At 54.8% G+C, this 19,873-nt stretch overlaps 1 protein-coding gene across 3 annotated transcripts in view; it reads left to right on the top strand.

Moving 5' to 3' along the window:
- Positions 1 to 19,873, top strand: part of CHD7 (chromodomain helicase DNA binding protein 7) — a 132,186-nt gene that overhangs the window by 95,788 nt on the left and 16,525 nt on the right. For all 3 annotated transcript variants that reach the window (XM_075584040.1, XM_075584038.1, XM_075584039.1), the window contains exons 16-24: positions 1,296 to 1,506; positions 2,328 to 2,523; positions 4,164 to 4,331; positions 4,888 to 5,067; positions 6,149 to 6,259; positions 6,339 to 6,544; positions 7,261 to 7,460; positions 7,817 to 7,976; positions 9,280 to 9,369. In XM_075584040.1, the coding sequence (XP_075440155.1) occupies positions 1,296 to 1,506; positions 2,328 to 2,523; positions 4,164 to 4,331; positions 4,888 to 5,067; positions 6,149 to 6,259; positions 6,339 to 6,544; positions 7,261 to 7,460; positions 7,817 to 7,976; positions 9,280 to 9,369 (1,522 nt within the window). The remainder of the gene's footprint in view (positions 1 to 1,295; positions 1,507 to 2,327; positions 2,524 to 4,163; positions 4,332 to 4,887; positions 5,068 to 6,148; positions 6,260 to 6,338; positions 6,545 to 7,260; positions 7,461 to 7,816; positions 7,977 to 9,279; positions 9,370 to 19,873) is intronic.

Genomic DNA, 19,873 nt, shown 5'->3' with positions numbered 1-19,873 from the left:
ATTAAGCTTAGAAATTCGCATTGTGAACGCCTGTTATAAATGTTTAAACAATGATGTGCTGATGTCCAGCAAATGTACAGTGAAATACTTTGGTGAGTGCATCTGGATGTCTACCTAACCCCTCATAAATGTGTTTGAATTAAATTTTATTACAACCTAGTAACCTGCCTTGATGTGGTGCGTCCTCCAACCCACTATTTCCTTCTCTCTCCCCCACCCCCTCCCCCAGGCTATGACTCTCACTGAAAATAACATTTTTAGACAGGGCTGTCACTTGTGGGGGCGGATTTCATCCCGGGCACTTTGCCCCAGGCCCCATGCTGCTGACTCAGACAGGAACTGCATGTGCCGTCTGTTTAGATGTTGCACGCTGGCATGCGCTTTGCTCGGGGCCCCGGTTAGATTTTCTGCCCTTGGTCTCTCAGCCCTTCCCTTAGGTTTTCTGGTATGAATTGCCTTTAAAGTAAGGCTGCTTGTTTGTCAAACCTATATCCACGGAACCCTCGTCGCATCCGATTTAAAGATGTATCAATCAATTAGCAAGCACACCAATGCACTTGTTTTACATACATCTGAATGGTGGATGGGTTGGTTGTTTCCAAGACATGGTCTCTGTTGCACGCCCTAAATCACACAATTAAAAGCTACACTCTCTTAGGTTTTTATATTTTTTTATTTATGCAAAACATGAGTTCTAGTTATTGAATAATTTCCTTTCCATTGCGGATTGAATAGATTTTAATGACCTCTGAAAAATAATAGCTTTGCGGCAGGGGTGTAATACCTGTTTGGGGACCAAAGGGGTTTTGATTATGGTGGACTGAACTCTCAAAGCCACACAGGTCAATTCCAAGTGTGTGGTCAGTATGGTTAAAACACTTCAAGTGACCTGTGACATTTTGAAATCTTGTCCACGAAGAATGCTCACATTGGTCCCCTGACGGGTATCACGGCCTGCAACAAATCTGTGCGTGTCCAGTACCAATACGGCCACTACAGCTTTGAAGAAAGGTAACTGTGAACTATGCAGATTAAAACACCTCTAGGATTCTTTTGAGGGATGTGAGAAGGAAAGATATAGTGATGGTGAAACTAGTTATGACACCTGCTATAGTTCTGCTTCTGGCTCCCACTTCGGGAATATATCAGGTACCTCAGCTTTGCTGTGTGTTGCCGGCCTCTGTATGATGCATTTAGTGTAGAGGGTCTGCAGTGGAATGCTCTGGAAATGTAGGCATTAAGGTCCTTTAACATAAAAATCCTTGCAGTTACCTACAGTTCTCAAATCTCTGCAGGTGCTGAAGAGAAAATTTTGGAAGAGTTCAGAGAAACGCACAACGCTGACCCTCCAGATTTTCTGCTCCAGGCAATGATCCATGCCGCTGGCAAACTAGTTCTGATTGACAAGCTGCTGCCAAAACTGAAGGCTGGCGGCCACAGGGTGCTTATCTTCTCCCAGATGGTGCGTTGCTTGGACATTCTAGAAGACTACCTCATTCAACGAAGGTGAGTCTGCATGCATATATAGGCATAACCTATTGAACTAGTAACAGGAGTGCTTTATTCAAGTATACATTGATCCTTAAGTTACGTTCCTCCGACTTAAGAAAGACTACTGGTGTGCAAAAAAATATTATTGACCAATAGTGCAGAATCACCATCAATAACAACTTCAGTGCCAGATTAGATTGTGATATACCGCAGCATAAATGGGTGTCATTTGCTTCATGATCTTTTAGTACTTTTCTGCACTGCGCATTACACGCAAGTGATGACTGCCTTGTGAGTGTTTCATTGAAAAAGGTGAACCGAAAGTGTATTGTTTGCCCTATAAAAGTCAACATACTGTACATGTTTGAATACAGTTGAGGGCAACTGTTATCGTTTTTAAAACGTGTGTGTGTGTGTGTGTGTGTGTGTGTGTGTGTGTGTGTGTGTGTGTGTGTGTGTGTGTGTGTGTGTGTGTGTGTGTGTGTGTGTGTCAAAGATATTACAGTTGGTAAAATATCCTAAATAAGAAATGTTAAGAAAAAAAATATCCAAAAGTTGTTCGCCTGCTCAGCACCATCAGCCCTTATTGATTGGATTCCCAGCTGAAGTTTACGGACGCACGCTGAATGGCAAGATGTGGCTTGTGAATAGAATTACTGCAATGTTGCTGAAAAGGCAGCAAGTAGGGGAGTTGGCATGTCCCTCATTGCAATTCAGTTCACAAGTTTGCGGTTGAAATACATCAACCTTTTTCAAGGAAGCTCCTGATGGCGTTCGTTTTGAGTAAATAGAATAAATTGAAGCACCGCTCTTGATGGCCCCATTTTTTTTTCCAGATACCCTTACGAGAGAATTGATGGCAGAGTAAGAGGCAACCTGCGGCAGGCTGCTATTGACAGATTTTCCAAACCTGATTCTGATAGGTTTGTGTTCCTGCTGTGTACAAGGGCAGGAGGTCTGGGCATTAATTTAACTGCTGCTGATACTTGCATTATCTTTGATTCTGACTGGAACCCCCAAAATGACCTTCAGGTGAGCAGTTTTTGCTTTACCCTGCTAATCTGCAATCTTTTTTCTTCCTTCAAATGGTTGTCTCCTGATAAGTTAGACCTCCTTATACAGTTGCAAATGCTGATCTTCAGTTTTAATGGTGACCATTTTTATGAAGTGATTTATAACCTCTTCTGAAACGCTTGTTTTCATGGGAGGCTTTTCCATGTTTGGAAACTGTAGTTCTGAATGTTGTCTTTGAAATGTGGTGGTTACTGGTTTTGGTAAGGACTTGTAACACTTCAAAACTGCATGCGCTCTAAAACCTATGCAATGATGTCATTAGCGATGAGTATTTTCATTTCCCAAGCTAAATCTTTTTGGAAACAGTGGTTCTCTTAAGCAGAGGCACAGCGCTGATCAACATTTTTAGTAGCGTTTTATCTTTTGCTTACTTGCACTTTTTGGGGTCCCCAGGACGTAGAGGCCAAGTTGTGCCCAAAAAGTGTTTTTCATGGGTTGGTCACATCCTGCGTTCCCACAGACGTGATCTTCCCTGTGAGGAAACGGAGGACTCTTCAGTTGCCTTAAAAATAGCCATAGCGTGCGGGCGCATGAACTGGAGACGGCCACTGAAGGAGGTCACATGACCGCACTGTGCCGGAGTGGCTGTGGCACTTGGGTGCCCAAACCACTCCGGCACTCCGAAGGGTTAAGAGATCTCTTCTCGCCCTTTCTAACAAGGTTTTCAATTTTGAAATCTGCTGCTCCGTTTGGGAAATATTTTGTGTCCGAGAGGGATAAGAGAGCTCTCCCCAGAGGGGGGGAGGAGATATACGAACATTATATATAATCGTATTCTAGATTAACTGTTTCAATAGCTATTAGTAGTTCCTTGTTACAGTGAGCAGTCCGAGAGCAGAATAGTCTATAATGAAAAAGTAACTTACGTGAACTTTCCTTTATTCAACACTATTTGCATAGTGCAATATCCTTTTTTTTTAAATAGCCGGGTAGTATTACTGAACTATTGTAGTTTGTGTTTGGAAACTACCGTATTCTACTTTAGGCACAAATTAAAGTCTCTATATGCACTGCTCAATTCATTTTTTCCCCGTGCCTGAACTTGGGGTGTTCTTTGCTGATCCGTGGTCCCGCAACCTCCCGGGACACCCCCTGGTTTCTGGGGTGCTGGCACCGAGCAAAAATATTTGTTTGCTGGACACACAAGGGTCACAGAGCCAGGCTTGCTCTAAAGCCAATGGAAAGCTGTGACATCAGGAGTTGGCGCTCCAAATTTCTGTTTGTGACCCCGCAGCCATATTTGTAGCATATTTATTTCAAAACCGGCACACAAAAAAAACCCTACAGATCACTCGGGAACCAGAGATCAAGTGATCACGGAACAGCTCACGGGGGATACCCCTCGTTCAGGTAACTTTAAAAATACTTTATTCTTCCCTCCCTCCCCAGTTAAAAGGTAAAAACCTGTATTAGGCTAATGTATTGTCTGTATTTGCAATATTGTGAAATGTTATAACTGCCTAATAAAAAAATTTGAACCAAAAAATACTTTATTCTGAAATAATGAATTTACTTATACAGCAACATGATCTCGCTGCCTGATTGACTTCACTGTGGGTTGAGAGCTGTAACAAGTTTCGTATTAAATTCTGTTTCAGGCTCAAGCTCGATGCCACCGCATAGGGCAAAGCAAATCTGTGAAAATTTACAGACTGATCACAAGGAATTCCTATGAGAGGGAAATGTTTGATAAGGCCAGCCTGAAGCTCGGTTTGGATAAGGCTGTCTTACAGTCCATGAGTGGGAGAGAAAATGCCACAAATGGGGTAAGAAAATGAAAACGATACCGTGATTTTGCTTGCTGTGGCCATATTGTCACACATTTCCTCTTACTACATCCATTGCTTATAAAAGGGCTTCTCTGGTTTTCAAGCATAACCCCAGCCATCTTTCTGCTTGAGAGCATCAAAAAAAAGTAGGCGCTTCATTACGCCAGTGAATTCTACTTGTGCTTTGCAGCATTGTTCTTTACGGCATTCACAAAGCTTTTATCATGTCGGTACAAAGGGCAGTTCATTTTGTTTTCTTTCCGGTGTGGCCATAGTACAGTGCTGATGTGCTGAAATGCAACAAATTCAGGAAATGTAATTTTAACATCTATAAGGCTAATGGATTGCTTCTTTGAAATCCTTGCTCAGTCCAATACAGCCTTATAACAAATCTAATGGGGAAACTTGTGTAGGTTTTCTCCATTTTGTCATATAAAAGCGATAGCACTGATGTATCGTCTTTATTTTGTTCTTTAAAAAAAATATCCAGGTCCACACTCTGATTTGCCAAAAAGTATGAATGACATTTGTCTCCCCCTGTCCATGTGTACAGGTACAACAGCTTTCCAAAAAAGAAATTGAAGATCTGCTGCGAAAAGGGGCCTATGGTGCCTTGATGGATGAAGAAGATGAAGGGTCCAAATTCTGTGAAGAGGATATTGATCAGATCCTCCTAAGGCGAACTCACACAATAACTATAGAGTCTGAAGGGAAAGGTTCCACTTTTGCGAAGGTATGGGGGTACCGCAAAGTTTTACTAGTTATTTTTCTGTTTAATATGCTCCATTAAGAATAGCTGTGTAATAAAACGTGACTGCCATTTGCATATGTACTATATTTGTTGCTCTGAATGGGTCATCTTAAAATGTAGACGTTGCCACGTCATCCAATTAAAAGCTTGCCAAGGAGCCCTAACTCCTGCTATTTGGTCCACATTCTCTTAGGGCCTTACTGATTCGTCTGGTTTACTGCCCATTGTGGGGCAACTGACATTGACTTGAAAGACAGATTTCTGGTGATATTGCCGAGATCCGTAGTATTGCACCTTAATGATTAAGGTCCAGTGTCCCATAAGGTTTGCACGGATCATTCTGGTGAGAATTCAAAGATAAGAGGAAAAGTACAAATTGAAGCCTCTTGCAGCCCCTTAGGCTGCGTCCATGCTAGCGCTGAGCGCGGCGCTTGCCGAGTTTACTACTTGCAATATTAATCCTCACGTCCCCGCAAACGCGGCTCGTGCGCCGGCACGTAAGTTCTCCCAAGCTTGGTGCTTGGGGAGACAGTTCAATTTGATTTTGGAGTGCAGAGCAGGGTCACATGACCCTGCTCTGACCAATGGGGGGAGAGAGGCAGTATAGGCTGAGCAGAGAGAGGTGGAAGGGGGGGGGGATGCTTGAGTGGAGGCTGGGGGGCGAGCGGAGAGAGGTGGAAGGAGTTGGGGGCTGAGGAGAGGGGTGAAGGGGGAAAGGAGAGGGGATGGTGGGAGGGAGAGACGGGGGGAGGGGCGGGGGAGGGAGAAAATGGAGGTGAGGGGGGGAGGGAGAGGATGAAGGGACTGATGCGCGCACACAGCCTCGATCCAGCAAATGACATGCCCCCTCCCTTAATAGCCATGCCTCCCGCTCTAAAATGATTGCAGGGCAGCCTGTGCTCATACTTGGAGAGCTGGTGACGTCACCGCTCTCAAGCATGCGCGAGCTCATCGGCAGTGTGGCCGCAGCCTTACTGTGCTCATCAAGATGATGTACACAAATACAAAACCACACTTATATACTGGTAAAAGTGTTTTGTTTTGTTTTTTTTGTTTCCTACAGGCCAGTTTTGTTACATCAGGAAATAGGACAGACATTTCTTTAGATGACCCTAATTTTTGGCAGAAGTGGGCAAAGAAAGCTGAACTGGACATTGATGTATTGAATTTAAGGGTAAGAACCTTTCTATTGACTGACTGAATAATGCTCTTGTGTATTGATGAGGTCATAACTGGATTCTTTGCATTTGTAGAACACTTTGGTAATTGACACCCCACGAATAAGGAAGCAAACCAGACTGTACAGTGCAGTCAAAGAGGATGAGCTCATGGAATTCTCCGATCTGGAGAGTGAGTCTGAAGATAAGCCGACCATCAAACCACGTAGGCCTCAGGACAAATCTCAGGGCTATGCAAGGAGTGAATGTTTCAGAGTTGAAAAGAATCTACTGGTCTACGGGTACGTGTATTGTCACTAATCTGGTGTTTCTCTGCTTTTTCAGGTTACAGGTTTTTGTGACAGATCTTCGAAAGTAGCAGAGCCACCTACTGTGGTGGACAACTGCAGAAGGTTTATGGAAACTTACTGAAGGGCTTGGTTTTCAGGCAGACTTGCAAAGCATTTCTTTGCAATATTAAAATTACGTTTTAAAAACAAAACAAACTTTTGTTTATTCTGAGAGTTGCATATAAGTTATGGTTACTCTGCATCACTGCTGTAGCTCTAAAGATGCCGGGAGTACTTGATTTCCCTTTTAGTTAGATAAGTATTGGCCAAGTTGCTTTAAGACTTATGTAGTTATTAAAACAGTTAACCATCTTATATTCTGTGAATCCCTTGCACCTACCAGGGAATCTACAACGATCATAGTAGTTTACATCTTGTACTCCAGGAATCGCCAGATTTGAGAGAATCTATGGATTTGCTAAATCCATGTGAATGCAAGCTATTCACATATCGCTTGGTAGCCCCATGGTTTGGCCAAGCATAAGCTTAAGAATCATTGGGCTGTGAGCACGAGTCTTCTCCTGCATAATATAATTGAATGTTTGGGCTTTAATTTTGTCCTCATATAATTATAAGCTCTGCCTTAAACATCAGAATTTTAGACATTATTCAGTATAAATTGCAACCCATCAGTATATACTGTGAACTTTTTTTAAATTCTGCTATAGGTGGGGTCGCTGGACAGATATCCTTTCACATGGGCGCTTCAAGCGGCAGCTTTCCGAACAAGATGTGGAAACCATCTGCCGTACAATCCTAGTATACTGTCTGAACCATTACAGGGGGGACGAAAACATCAAAAGTTTCATCTGGGACCTGATAACACCAACAGAAGATGGTCAGACTCGAGCTTTGCTCAACCACTCTGGTATGTTTTACACATGCTGGTTACTACATTTGTGCCATTACATTTGTGCCATTACATTTGTTCAACGTGGCTAAAACTATAGAACGCGAGAGCTAATGGGAATGGTGTATAGTAGAGTTGTAGGGCTGGGACACAACAAAACCAAAGGAGAGGTGCAATAGGAAATGCAGTTGCTTTATATGGCTCTGTTGTAGACAGGGGACACTTTGTCCCTTGACTACTTGAAAGTGGGGGCATCTTGGTCTTAAATGATAAGTTTCTTAATACTTAACTATGATTGGAGGCTGGGGACACGTGGCCTTTCATTTAATAATATGTGCTTTGACTTCAGGTTCACGCTTGTGTTTTAATTGCAGGTCTCTCGGCACCAGTGCCCAGGGGAAGGAAAGGAAAGAAATTCAAAAGCCAGAATGCTCAGCCTGTGCTAAAGCATGCAGACTGGCTTCCAAGCTGCAACCCAGACACCTTGTTTCAGGAGGATAGCTACAAAAAGCACCTTAAGCATCACTGTAACAAGTATGTATTTAATGTATGAAAGTGGCTTTCTTATGGATGACTATAGAGCTAAAAAGAAAATAGAATTGATTCACACCATAACCACAAAAAAGGTCAGGGTGATGCTGTGCAAAGATCAGCATGTCCACAATAGATACTTTTTTTTAATTTTAGTTCAGTATGCTTATGACAGTGTTAATTTTAATTTCAATTTTTTTCTAATATTGGAAGCTTTTGTATGTATAGATCTACCATTTCTTAACTTTTTTTTTTTAACAATTTTATTCATCCAGTCAAGTGAAACTCGGAGGCTGCATTTCTCTAGGCATTAACAAGTATATTTTGCAAAGGGGCTTGCAATGCATACACTTAAATATCAATTCTGCAGCCTAGGCATGTGATAACTCTGACATACATCTAGAGTGCAGAGATTGATAGTGCATTTGGTCCATTTTATGAAGGCCTTCACTGTCGGACGACAATTTCTAGGATTAGGAAGAAGTCTGGGTTTGCAGGTGCACGCTAGAGGAGGTTGGCTGGTGCCAGGGATCAGAGTTGTGTGTGCTGTCTAATTCTGATGCTGGAAGTCAGTGGAGCACTTTATATGTAAACTTGAATGTGTTCCTCACTAATGACATCATGTTCAATAACTTCCCTTCTAATAGTTCAATATGCTGAAATTACCTTTATTGCTGCATTGCTCTTAGCACGGATAGGGTGACCTATTGGTTACAATTCTGGAAAGAAGTGATGACTTTTAGAAAGTATATAGTTGTATAATCTTAGACCTACCATTCTAGTTTGTGTCTATTGTTAAGTAGTGTAAAAAAGGGAGAGAAAAAAAACCCCAGATTATAGATCTCATTTATCCTTGCAACTTCTGATGTGCTTCCAAAACTGGAATTAAGGCAGCAGCTGAGGAAATTTTATGAGATAATGAAGCAGAACAGTTACTGAAAGCCATCTGCTCGGTTGTTTACAAACTTGCTCCAGTACTTCAGAGGCAGCGGTGCAGTACGTGTCTGAACTTCACAAGCTGCACTAGGTAGGACTAAATGTAAGGCGCCTGGGCTGGGCCCAGCGCGCTCCCTCCCTGTGCAGCGTGAGCGGTTGCCAGGCAGGCCCGTTGGAAGCCAGCAGAAAGCACCACACAGAGGTGATTATATGCCACCATCTGTCACGCTTCAAGCCTACCATACAGCATGGCTAATCAGCCTTGGCAGGATGATGGATGAACAGCAGCAGCTGCCAAAAGCCACTGTTGGCAAACAATCCTGAAGTGAAGAACTTCTCCCCTCACCCCCTCTCCTCCCTCCCTCTCCAGGGTCCTGCTGCGTGTCCGCATGCTGTACTATCTGAGGCAAGAAGTGATAGGGGACCAAGCTGACAAAATCTTGGAAGGCGCTGACTCAAGGTTAGTGGATGTGCTGCTTGTCCTTGTCAGAGAAAAGCAAGGTCTGTACCTGCTGCTGTTAATTATGCTTTTGGGACCGGTCCATTGTGGTTCACTTTTATTCCTGATCTTTTAGCACGTCCTTGGTCTTTACACTTGCGGTTTTAATGTTTGCGGTCATTGTCCTTTTATATTGTCTCGTTTAACCATTACACTCGTCAATGGGCTAGAAGCGCATTGCGAGCCTGGGGGGTGGGCAACTTGGTTGAGCATTGTTTTCCTTTTTGCACGTGTGAGAAGACCCTAAATGTTGTTTTCTTATTATGTTCTTAAATGTTGTTACTTGCTTTATTAGAATTTTTTTTTTTTCTTCCCCAAAAGTGATTTACTTGCGTACAATTGGATTCATCAAGCTCCAATGTGGTGTATTGTACCCGGTCTGGCATTGACTGGATCAGCTTAGATTTGTACAGAAATGTTTGGCGGTGACTCTTTCTGAAAAATAAATCTTGCATTTCAAAGCCCTCTTAAATGTGCACAAACCATACAGATTCCAAATCTGCATACACCACATAGTGCTGCTGTATGCTAGATGTCCGTATTAAACTCGCTCTCCGCTCCCTCCACCCTCTTTCTCCCACACTTCCCGCCTTATCTTTCTCTCCCCACCTCCCACACTTGATAACCCCCCCATCACATTTGATCACCCCCCCCCCCCTTTGCACTTGATAATCCCACCCCCTCACACTTGATACACCCACCCACCTCACACTGGATGGTACCATCCCCCCCTCACACCGGATGGTGCCATCCCCCCTCACACTGGATGGTACCACCCCCCCCCCCCTCGTCACACTAGATGGTACCACCCCCCCCCCCTTACACTGGATGGTACCACTCCCCCCCCCTCACACTGGATGGTACCACCCCCCCCTCACACTGGATGGTACCATCCCCCCCCTCACACTGGATGGTACCACCCCCCCCCCCCCCTCACACTGGATGGTACCATCCGCCCCCTCATACTGGATGGTACCATCCGCCCCCTCACACTGGATGGTACCATCCCCCCCCTCACACTGGATGGTACCACCCCCCCCCTCACACTGGATGGTACCATCCCCCCCCTCACACTGGATGGTACCATCCCCCCCCCCCCTCACACTGGATGGTACCATCCGCCCCCTCATACTGGATGGTACCATCCGCCCCCTCACACTGGATGGTACCATCCCCCCCCTCACACTGGATGGTACCCCCCCCCCTCACACTGGATGGTACCATCCCCCCCCTCACACTGGATGGTACCACCCCCCCTCACACTGGGTGGTACCATCCCCCCCTCACACTGGATGGTACCACCCTCCCCCCCTCACACTGGATGGTACCATCCCCCCTCACACTGGATGGTACCATCCCCCCCTCACACTGGATGGTACCATCCCCCCCTCACACTGGATGGTACCATCCCCCCCTCACACTGGATGGTACTCCCACCCCTCACGCTGGATTGTACTCCCACCCCCCCTCCCACCCCTCACACTGGATGGTACTCCCACCCCCCCCTCCCACCCCTCACGCTGGATGGTACTCCCACCCCCCCCTCCCACCCCTCACACTGGATTGTACTCCCACCCCCCCCTCCCACCCCTCACGCTGGATTGTACTCCCCCCCCCCCCCACTCATCACCCTGGATGGTACTCCCACACCCCCCACCCCTCACGCTGGATGGTACTCCCACCCCTCACGCTGGATGGTACTCCCACCCCCCCCACCCTCATGCTGGATGATACTCCCACCCCCCCCACGCTGGATGGTACTCCCACCCCCCCCACCCCTCACGCTGGATGGTACTCCCACCCCACCCCTCACGATGGATGGTACTCCCACCCCCCCCCCACCCCTCACGATGGATGGTACTCCCACTCCCCCGCCACCCCTCACGCTGGATGGTACTCCCACCCCCCCCCCCACCCCTCACGCTGGATGGTACTCCCACCCCCCCCACCCCTCACGCTGGATGGTACTCACCCACCCCCCCCCCACCCCTCACGCTTGTTGGTACTCACCCCCCACCCCCCACGCAGGATGGTACTCCCACCCCCCCCCCAACCCCTCACGCTGGATGGTACACTCACGCTGGATGGTACTCCCACCCACCCCTCACGCTGGATGGTACTCCCACCCCCCCCCACCCCTCACGCTGGATGGTACTCCCACCCCCCACTCCCACCCCTCACGCTGGATGGTACTCCCACCTCCCGCTCCCACCCCTCACGCTGGATGGTACTCCCACCCCCCCTCCCACCCCTCACGCTTGATGGTACTCCCACCCCCCCCACCCCTCACGCTGGATGGTACTCCCACCGCCCCCCCACCCATGCTGGATGGTACTCACCCCCCACCCCCCACGCAGGATGGTACACCCCTCACGCTGGATGGTACACTCACGCTGGATGGTAATCCCACCCCCCCCCCCACCCCTCACGCTGGATGGTACTCCCACCCCTCCCTCCCATCCCTCATGCTGGATGGTACTCCCAGCCCCCCCCCCTCCCACCCCTCACGCTGGATGGTACTCCCACCCCCCCCCCTCCCACCCCTCACGCTGGATGGTACTCCCACCCCCCCCTCCCACCCCTCACGCTGGATGGTACTCCCACCCCCCCTCCCACCCCTCATGCTTGATGGTACTCCCACCACTCCCCCACACACTGGATGGTACTCACACCCCCCCCCCCCCCAAACACACTGGATGGTACTCACCCCCCCCCCCCCCCCACCCACACACTGGATGGTACTCACACCCCCCCTCACACTGGATGGTACTCCCACCCCCCACCCCTCACGCTGGATGGTACATACCCCTCACGCTGGATGGTACTCCCACCCCCCCTCCCACCCCTCACGCTGGATGGTACTCCCATCCCCCCTCCCACACCCCTCACGCTGGATGGTACTCCCACCCCCCCCTCCCACCCCTCACGCTGGATGGTACTCCCACCCTCTCCTCCACCCCTCACGCTGGATGGTACTCCCACCCCCCCACCCCTCACGCTGGATGGTACTCCCACCCCCCCACCCCTCACGCTGGATGGTACTCCCACCCCCCCCACCCCCTCACGCTGGATGGTACTCCCACCCCCCCCACCCCCTCACGCTGGATGGTACTCCCACCCCCCCACCCCCCTCACGCTGGATGGTACTCCCACACCCCCCCACCCCTCACGCTGGATGGTACTCCCACCCCCCCCCACCCCTCACGCTGGATGGTACTCCACCCCCCCCACCCCTCACGCTGGATGGTACTCCCACCCCCCCACCCCCTCACGCTGGATGGTACTCCCCACCCCCCCACCCCTCACGCTGGATGGTACTCCCACCCCCCCACCCCTCACGCTGGATGGTACTCCCACCCCCCCACCCCTCACGCTGGATGGTACTCCCACCCCCCCACCCCTCACGCTGGATGGTACTCCCACCCCCCCACCCCTCACGCTGGATGGTACTCCCACCCCCCCACCCCTCACGCTGGATGGTACTCCCACCCCCCCACCCCTCACGCTGGATGGTACTCCCACCCCCCCACCCCTCACGCTGGATGGTACTCCCACCCCCCCACCCCTCACGCTGGATGGTACTCCCACCCCCCCACCCCTCACGCTGGATGGTACTCCCACCCCCCCCACCCCTCACGCTGGATGGTACTCCCACCCCCCCACCCCTCACGCTGGATGGTACTCCCACCCCCCCCACCCCTCACGCTGGATGGTACTCCCACCCCCCCACCCCTCACGCTGGATGGTACTCCCACCCCCCCACCCCTCACGCTGGATGGTACTCCACCCCCCACCCCTCACGCTGGATGGTACTCCCCACCCCCCCACCCCTCACGCTGGATGGTACTACGCACGCTGGATGGTACTCCCACCCCCCCACCCCTCACGCTGGATGGTACTACGCACGCTGGATGTACTCCCACCCCCCCACCCCTCACGCTGGATGGTACTACGCACGCTGGATGGTACTCCCACCCCCCCACCCCTCACGCTGGATGGTACTCCCACCCCCCCCCACCCCTCACGCTGGATGGTACTCCCACCCCCCCACCCCTCACGCTGGATGGTACTCCCACCCCCCCCACCCCTCACGCTGGATGGTACTCCCACCCCCCCACCCCCTCACGCTGGATGGTACTCCCACCTCCCCACCCCTCACGCTGGATGGTACTCCCACCTCCCCACCCCTCACGCTGGATGGTACTCCCACCCCCCCCACCCCTCACGCTGGATGGTACTCCCACCCCCCCACCCCTCACGCTGGATGGTACTCCCACCCCCCCCTCCCACCCCTCACGCTGGATGGTACTCCCACCCCCCCCCTCCCACCCCTCACGCTGGATGGTACCCCCCGCACTTCTCACGCTGGATGGTACTCCCACCCCTCACGCTGGATGGTACTCCCACCCCCCCCCCCCCCACCCCTCACGCTGGATGGTACACTCACGCTGGATGGTACTCCCACCCCCCACCACCCCTCACGCTGGATGGTACTCCCACCCACCCCCCCACCTCTCACACTGGATGGTACTCCCACCCACCCCCCCACCTCTCACACTGGATGGTACTCCCACCCACCCCCCCCACCTCTCACACTGGATTGGTACTCCCACCCACCCCCCCCACCTCTCACACTGGATGGTACTCCCACCCACCCCCCCCACCTCTCACACTGGATGGTACTCCCACCCACCCCCCCCCACCTCTCACACTGGATGGTACTCCCACCGACCCACCCCCCCACCCCTCACACTGGATGGTCCTCCCACCCCCTCATGCTGGATGGTACTCCCACCCCCCCCACCCCTCATGCTGGATGGTACTCCCACCCCCCCACCCCCTCATGCTGGATGGTACTCACCCCCCACCCCCCCACGCAGGATGGTACTCCCACACCCCTCACACTGGATGGTACACTCACGCTGGATGGTACACTCACGCTGGATGGTAATCCCACCCCCCCCCCCCCCACCCCTCACACTGGATGGTAATCCCACCCCCCCCCCCCCACCCCTCACGCTGGATGGTACTCCCACCCCTCCCTCCCATCCCTCACGCTGGATGGTACTCCCACCCCCCCCTCCCACCCCTCATGCTTGATGGTACTCCCACCACTCCCCCCACACACTGGATGGTACTCACACCCCTCCCCCCCACACACTGGATGGTACTCACCCCCCCCCCTCACATTGGATGGTACTCCCACCCCCCCCAACCCCCACCCCTCACGCTGGATGGTACTCCCACCCCCCCTCCCACCCCTCACGCTGGATGGTACTCCCACCCCCCCCTCCCACCCCTCACGCTGGATGGTACTCCCACCCCCCCACCCCTCACGCTGGATGGTACTCCCACCCCCCCCCCCACCCCTCACGCTGGATGGTACTCCCACCCCCCCCACCCCTCACGCTGGATGGTACTCCCACCCCCCCACCCCTCACGCTGGATGGTACTCCCACCCCCCCACCCCCTCACGCTGGATGGTACTCCCACCCCCCCACCCCTCACGCTGGATGGTACTCCCACCCCCCCACCCCCTCACGCTGGATGGTACTCCCACCCCCCCACCCCTCACGCTGGATGGTACTCACACCCCCCACCCCTCACGCTGGATGGTACTCCCACCCCCGCACCCCTCACGCTGGATGGTACTCCCACCCCCGCACCCCTCACGCTGGATGGTACTCCCACCCTCACGCTGGATGTACTCACCCCCCCACCCCCACGCAGGATGGTACTCCCACCCCCCCACCCCTCACGCTGGATGGTACTCACCCCCCCACCCCCCCACGCAGGATGGTACTCCCCACCCCCCCCCCACCCCTCACGCTGGATGGTACACTCACGCTGGATGGTACTCCCACCCCCCACCACCCCCTCACGCTGGATGGTACTCCCACCCCACCCCCCCACCTCTCACACTGGATGGTACTCCCACCCACCCCCCCACCTCTCACACTGGATGGTACTCCCACCCACCCCCCCCACCTCTCACACTGGATGGTACTCCCACCGACCCACCCCCCCACCCCCTCACACTGGATGGTACTCCCACCCCTCCCTCCCACCCCTCATGCTGGATGGTACTCCCACCCCTCACGCTGGATGGTACTCCCACCCCTCACACCCCCCCCTCCCACCCCTCACACTGGATGGTACTCCCACCCCTCCCTCCCACCCCTCATGCTGGATGGTACTCCCACCCCCCCTCCCACCCCCTCACGCTGGATGGTACTCACACCCCACCCCCACACTCTGGATGGTACTCACCCCCCCCCCCACACAGTGGATGGTACTCACACACCCCCCCCTCACACTGGATGGTACTCCCACCCCCACCCCACCCCTCACGCTGGATGGTACTCCCCCCCCCCCCCACCCCTCACGCTGGATGGTACTCCCCCACCCCTCACGCTGGATGGTACCCCCACCCCCCAACCCCTGACGCTGGATGGTACCCCCCACCCCCCAACCCTCACGCTGGGTGGTACACTCACACTGGATGGTACTCCCACCCCTCACGCTGGATGGTACAATCTCACGCTGGATGGGTACTCCCACCATCCCACCCCTCACGCTGGATGGTACTCCCACCCTCCCACCCCTCACGCTGGATGGTACTCCCACCCTCCCACCCCTCACGCTGGATGGTACTCCCACCCTCACACCCCTCACGCTGGATGGTACTCCCACCCTCCCACCCCTCACGCTGGATGGTACTCCCACCCTCCCACCCCTCACGCTGGATGGTACTCCCACCCTCCCACCCCTCACGCTGGATGGTACTCCCACCCTCCCCACCCCTCACGCTGGATGGTACTCTCCCACCCCTCACGCTGGATGGTACTCCCACCCTCCCACCCCTCACGCTGGATGGTACTCCCACCCTCCCACCCCTCACGCTGGATGGTACTCCCCACCCTCCCACCCCTCACGCTGGATGGTACTCCACCCTCCACCCCCTCACGCTGGATGGTACTCCCACCCTCTCCACCCCTCACGCTGGATGGTACTCCCCACCCTCCCACCCCTCACGCTGGATGGTACTCCCACCCTCCCACCCCTCACGCTGGATGGTACTCCCACCCTCCCACCCCTCACGCTGGATGGTACTCCCCACCCTCCCACCCCTCACGCTGGATGGTACTCCCACCCTCCCACCCCTCACGCTGGATGGTACTCCCACCCTCCCACCCCTCACGCTGGATGGTACTCCCACCCCTCACGCTGGATGGTACTCCCACCCTCCCACCCCTCACGCTGGATGGTACTCTCACCCTCCCACCCCTCACGCTGGATGGTACTCCCACCCTCCCACCCCTCACGCTGGATGGTACTCCCACCCTCCCACCCCTCACGCTGGATGGTACTCCCCACCCTCCCACCCCTCACGCTGGATGGTACTCCCACCCTCCCACCTCTCACGCAGGATGGTACTCCCACCCTCCCACCCCTCACGCTGGATGGTACTCCCACCCTCCCCACCCCTCACGCTGGATGGTACTCCCAACCCCTCCCCACCCCTCACGCTGGATGGTACTCCCAACCCCTTCCCACCCCTCACGCTGGATGGTACTGCCAACCCCTCCCCACCCCTCACGCTGGATGGTACTCCAACCCTCCCCACCCCTCACGCTGGATGGTACTCCCACCCCCCCCCACCCCTCACGCTGGATGGTACTCCCACTCCCCCCCCACCCCTCACGCTGGATGGTACTCCCACCCCCACCCCTCACGCTGGATGGTACTCCCACCCCCACCCCTCACGCTGGATGGTAACTCCCACCCCTCACGCTGGATGGTACAAACCCCTCACGCTGGATGGTACTCCCACCCCCCTCCCCACCCCTCACGCTGGATGGTACAAACCCCTCATGCTGGATGGTACTCCCACCGCCCCCCCCACCCCTCACGCTGGATGGTACTCCCACCCCCACCCCCACCCCCTCACGCTGGATGGTACTCCCTCCCCCCCCCACCCCTCACGTGGATGGTACTCCCACCCCCCCCCCACCCCTCACGCTGGATGGTACTCCCACCCCCTCCCCCCCCCCATCACGCTGGATGCTACTCCCACCCACCCCCGCTCCCACACCCTCACGCTGGATGCTACTCCCACCCCCCCCACCCCTCACGCTGGATGCTACTCCCACCCCCCCCACCCCTCACGCTGGATGCTACTCCCACCCCCCACCCCCCCACCCCTCACGCTGGATGCTACTCCCCCCACCCCCCACCCCTCACGCTGGATGCTACTCCCACCCCCCCCCCACCCCTCACGCTGGATGCTACTCCGACCCCTCACACTGGATGGTACTCCCACACCCCCCCCCCACCCCTCACGCTGGATGCTACTCCCACCCCTCATGCTGGATGGTACTCCCACCCCTCACGCTGGATGGTACTCCACCCCCCCCACCCCTCACGCTGGATGGTACTCCCACCCCCTCCCACCCCTCACGCTGGATGGTACTCCCACCCCTCACGCTGGATGGTACTTCCACCCTTCCCCCCACGCTGGATGGTACTCCCACCCCCCCCACCCCTCACGCTGGATGGTACTCCCACCCCCCCACCCTCACGCTGGGATGCTACTCCCACCCCCAACCACCCCTCACGCTGGGTTCTACTCCCACCCCTCACGCTGGATGGTACTCCACCCCCCACACCCCTCACGCTAGATGGTACTCTCACCCCCCCCCCACCCCTCACGCTGGATGGTACTCACACCCCCCCCCCCACCCCTCACGCTGGATAGTACAAACCACCCCCCCCATCCCTCACGCTGGATGGTACTCCCACCCCCCCCATCCCTCACACTGGATGGTACTCCCAAATCCCTCACGCTGGATGGTACTCCCTATCACGCTGGATGGTACTCCCCCCACCCCTCACGCTGGATGGTACTCCCCCCACCCATCACGCTGGATAGTACTTCCACCCCCTCCCTCCCCCCCCCCCTCACGCTGGATGGTACTCCCAATCACGCTGGATGGTACTCCCCCCACCCCTCACGCTGGATGGTACTCCCCCCACCCCTCACGCTGGATGGTACTCCCAATCACGCTGGATGGTACTCCCAATCACGCTGGATGGTACTCCCAATCACGCTGGATGGTACTCCCCAATCACGCTGGATGGTACTCCCCAATCACGCTGGATGGTACTCCCAATCACGCTGGATGGTACTCCCAATCACGCTGGATGGTACTCCAATCACGCTGGATGGTACTCCCAATCACGCTGGATGGTACTCCCCCCACCCCTCACGCTGGATGGTACTCCCCCCCACCCCTCACGCTGGATGGTACTCCCCCCCACCCCTCACGCTGGATGGTACTCCCCTCACGCTGGATGGTACTCCCCCCACCCCTCACGCTGGATGGTACTCCCCCCACCCCTCACGCTGGATGGTACTCCCCCCACCCCCCCAACCCTTATGCTGGATGGTACTCCCCCACCCCCCCCAACCCTTATGCTGGATGGTTCTCTCCCCCTCACCCCCCACGCTGGATGGTACTCCCACCCCCCCCACCCCTCACGCTGGATGGTACTCCCACCCCCCCCACCCCTCACGCTGGATGGTACTCCCACCCCCCCACCCCTCACGCTGGATGGTACTCCCACCCCCCCACCCCTCACGCTGGATGGTACTCCCACCCCCCCACCCCCTCACGCTGGATGGTACTCCCACCCCCCCCACCCCTCACGCTGGATGGTACTCCCCACCCCCCCACCCCCTCACGCTGGATGGTACTCCCACCCCCCCACCCCTCACGCTGGATGGTACTCCCACCCCCCCCACCCCTCACGCTGGATGGTACTCCCACCCCCCCACCCCTCACGCTGGATGGTACTCCCACCCCCCACCCCTCACGCTGGATGGTACTCCCACCCCCCCACCCCTCACGCTGGATGGTACTCCCAACCCCTCCCCATCCCTCACGCTGGATGGTACTCCCACCCCCCCCACCCCTCACGCTGGATGGAACTCCCAACCCCTCCCCATCCCTCACGCTGGATGGTACTCCCACCCCCCCCCACCACCCTCACGCTGGATGGTACTCACACCCCCCCCCACCCCTCACGCTGGATAGTACAAACCACCCCCCCCATCCCTCACGCTGGATGGTACTCCCACCCCCCCCCATCCCTCACGCTGGATGGTACTCCCAAATCCCTCACGCTGGATGGTACTCCCTATCACGCTGGATGGTACTCCCCCCACCCCTCACGCTGGATGGTACTCCCCCCACCCATCACGCTGGATAGTACTTCCACCCCCTCCTCCCCCCCCCCCTCACGCTGGATGTACTCCCAATCACGCTGGATGGTACTCCCCCCCACCCCTCACGCTGGATGGTACTCCCCCCACCCCTCACGCTGGATGGTACTCCCCCCACCCCCTCACGCTGGATGGTACTCCCAATCACGCTGGATGGTACTCCCAATCACGCTGGATGGA

The sequence above is a fragment of the Ascaphus truei genome, chromosome 2 (genome assembly GCF_040206685.1).
Source record: "Ascaphus truei isolate aAscTru1 chromosome 2, aAscTru1.hap1, whole genome shotgun sequence".
NCBI lineage: Eukaryota > Metazoa > Chordata > Amphibia > Anura > Ascaphidae > Ascaphus > Ascaphus truei.
The sequence above is the reverse complement of the archived record's forward strand: the minus strand, read 5'-3'. Positions and strand labels throughout refer to the sequence as shown.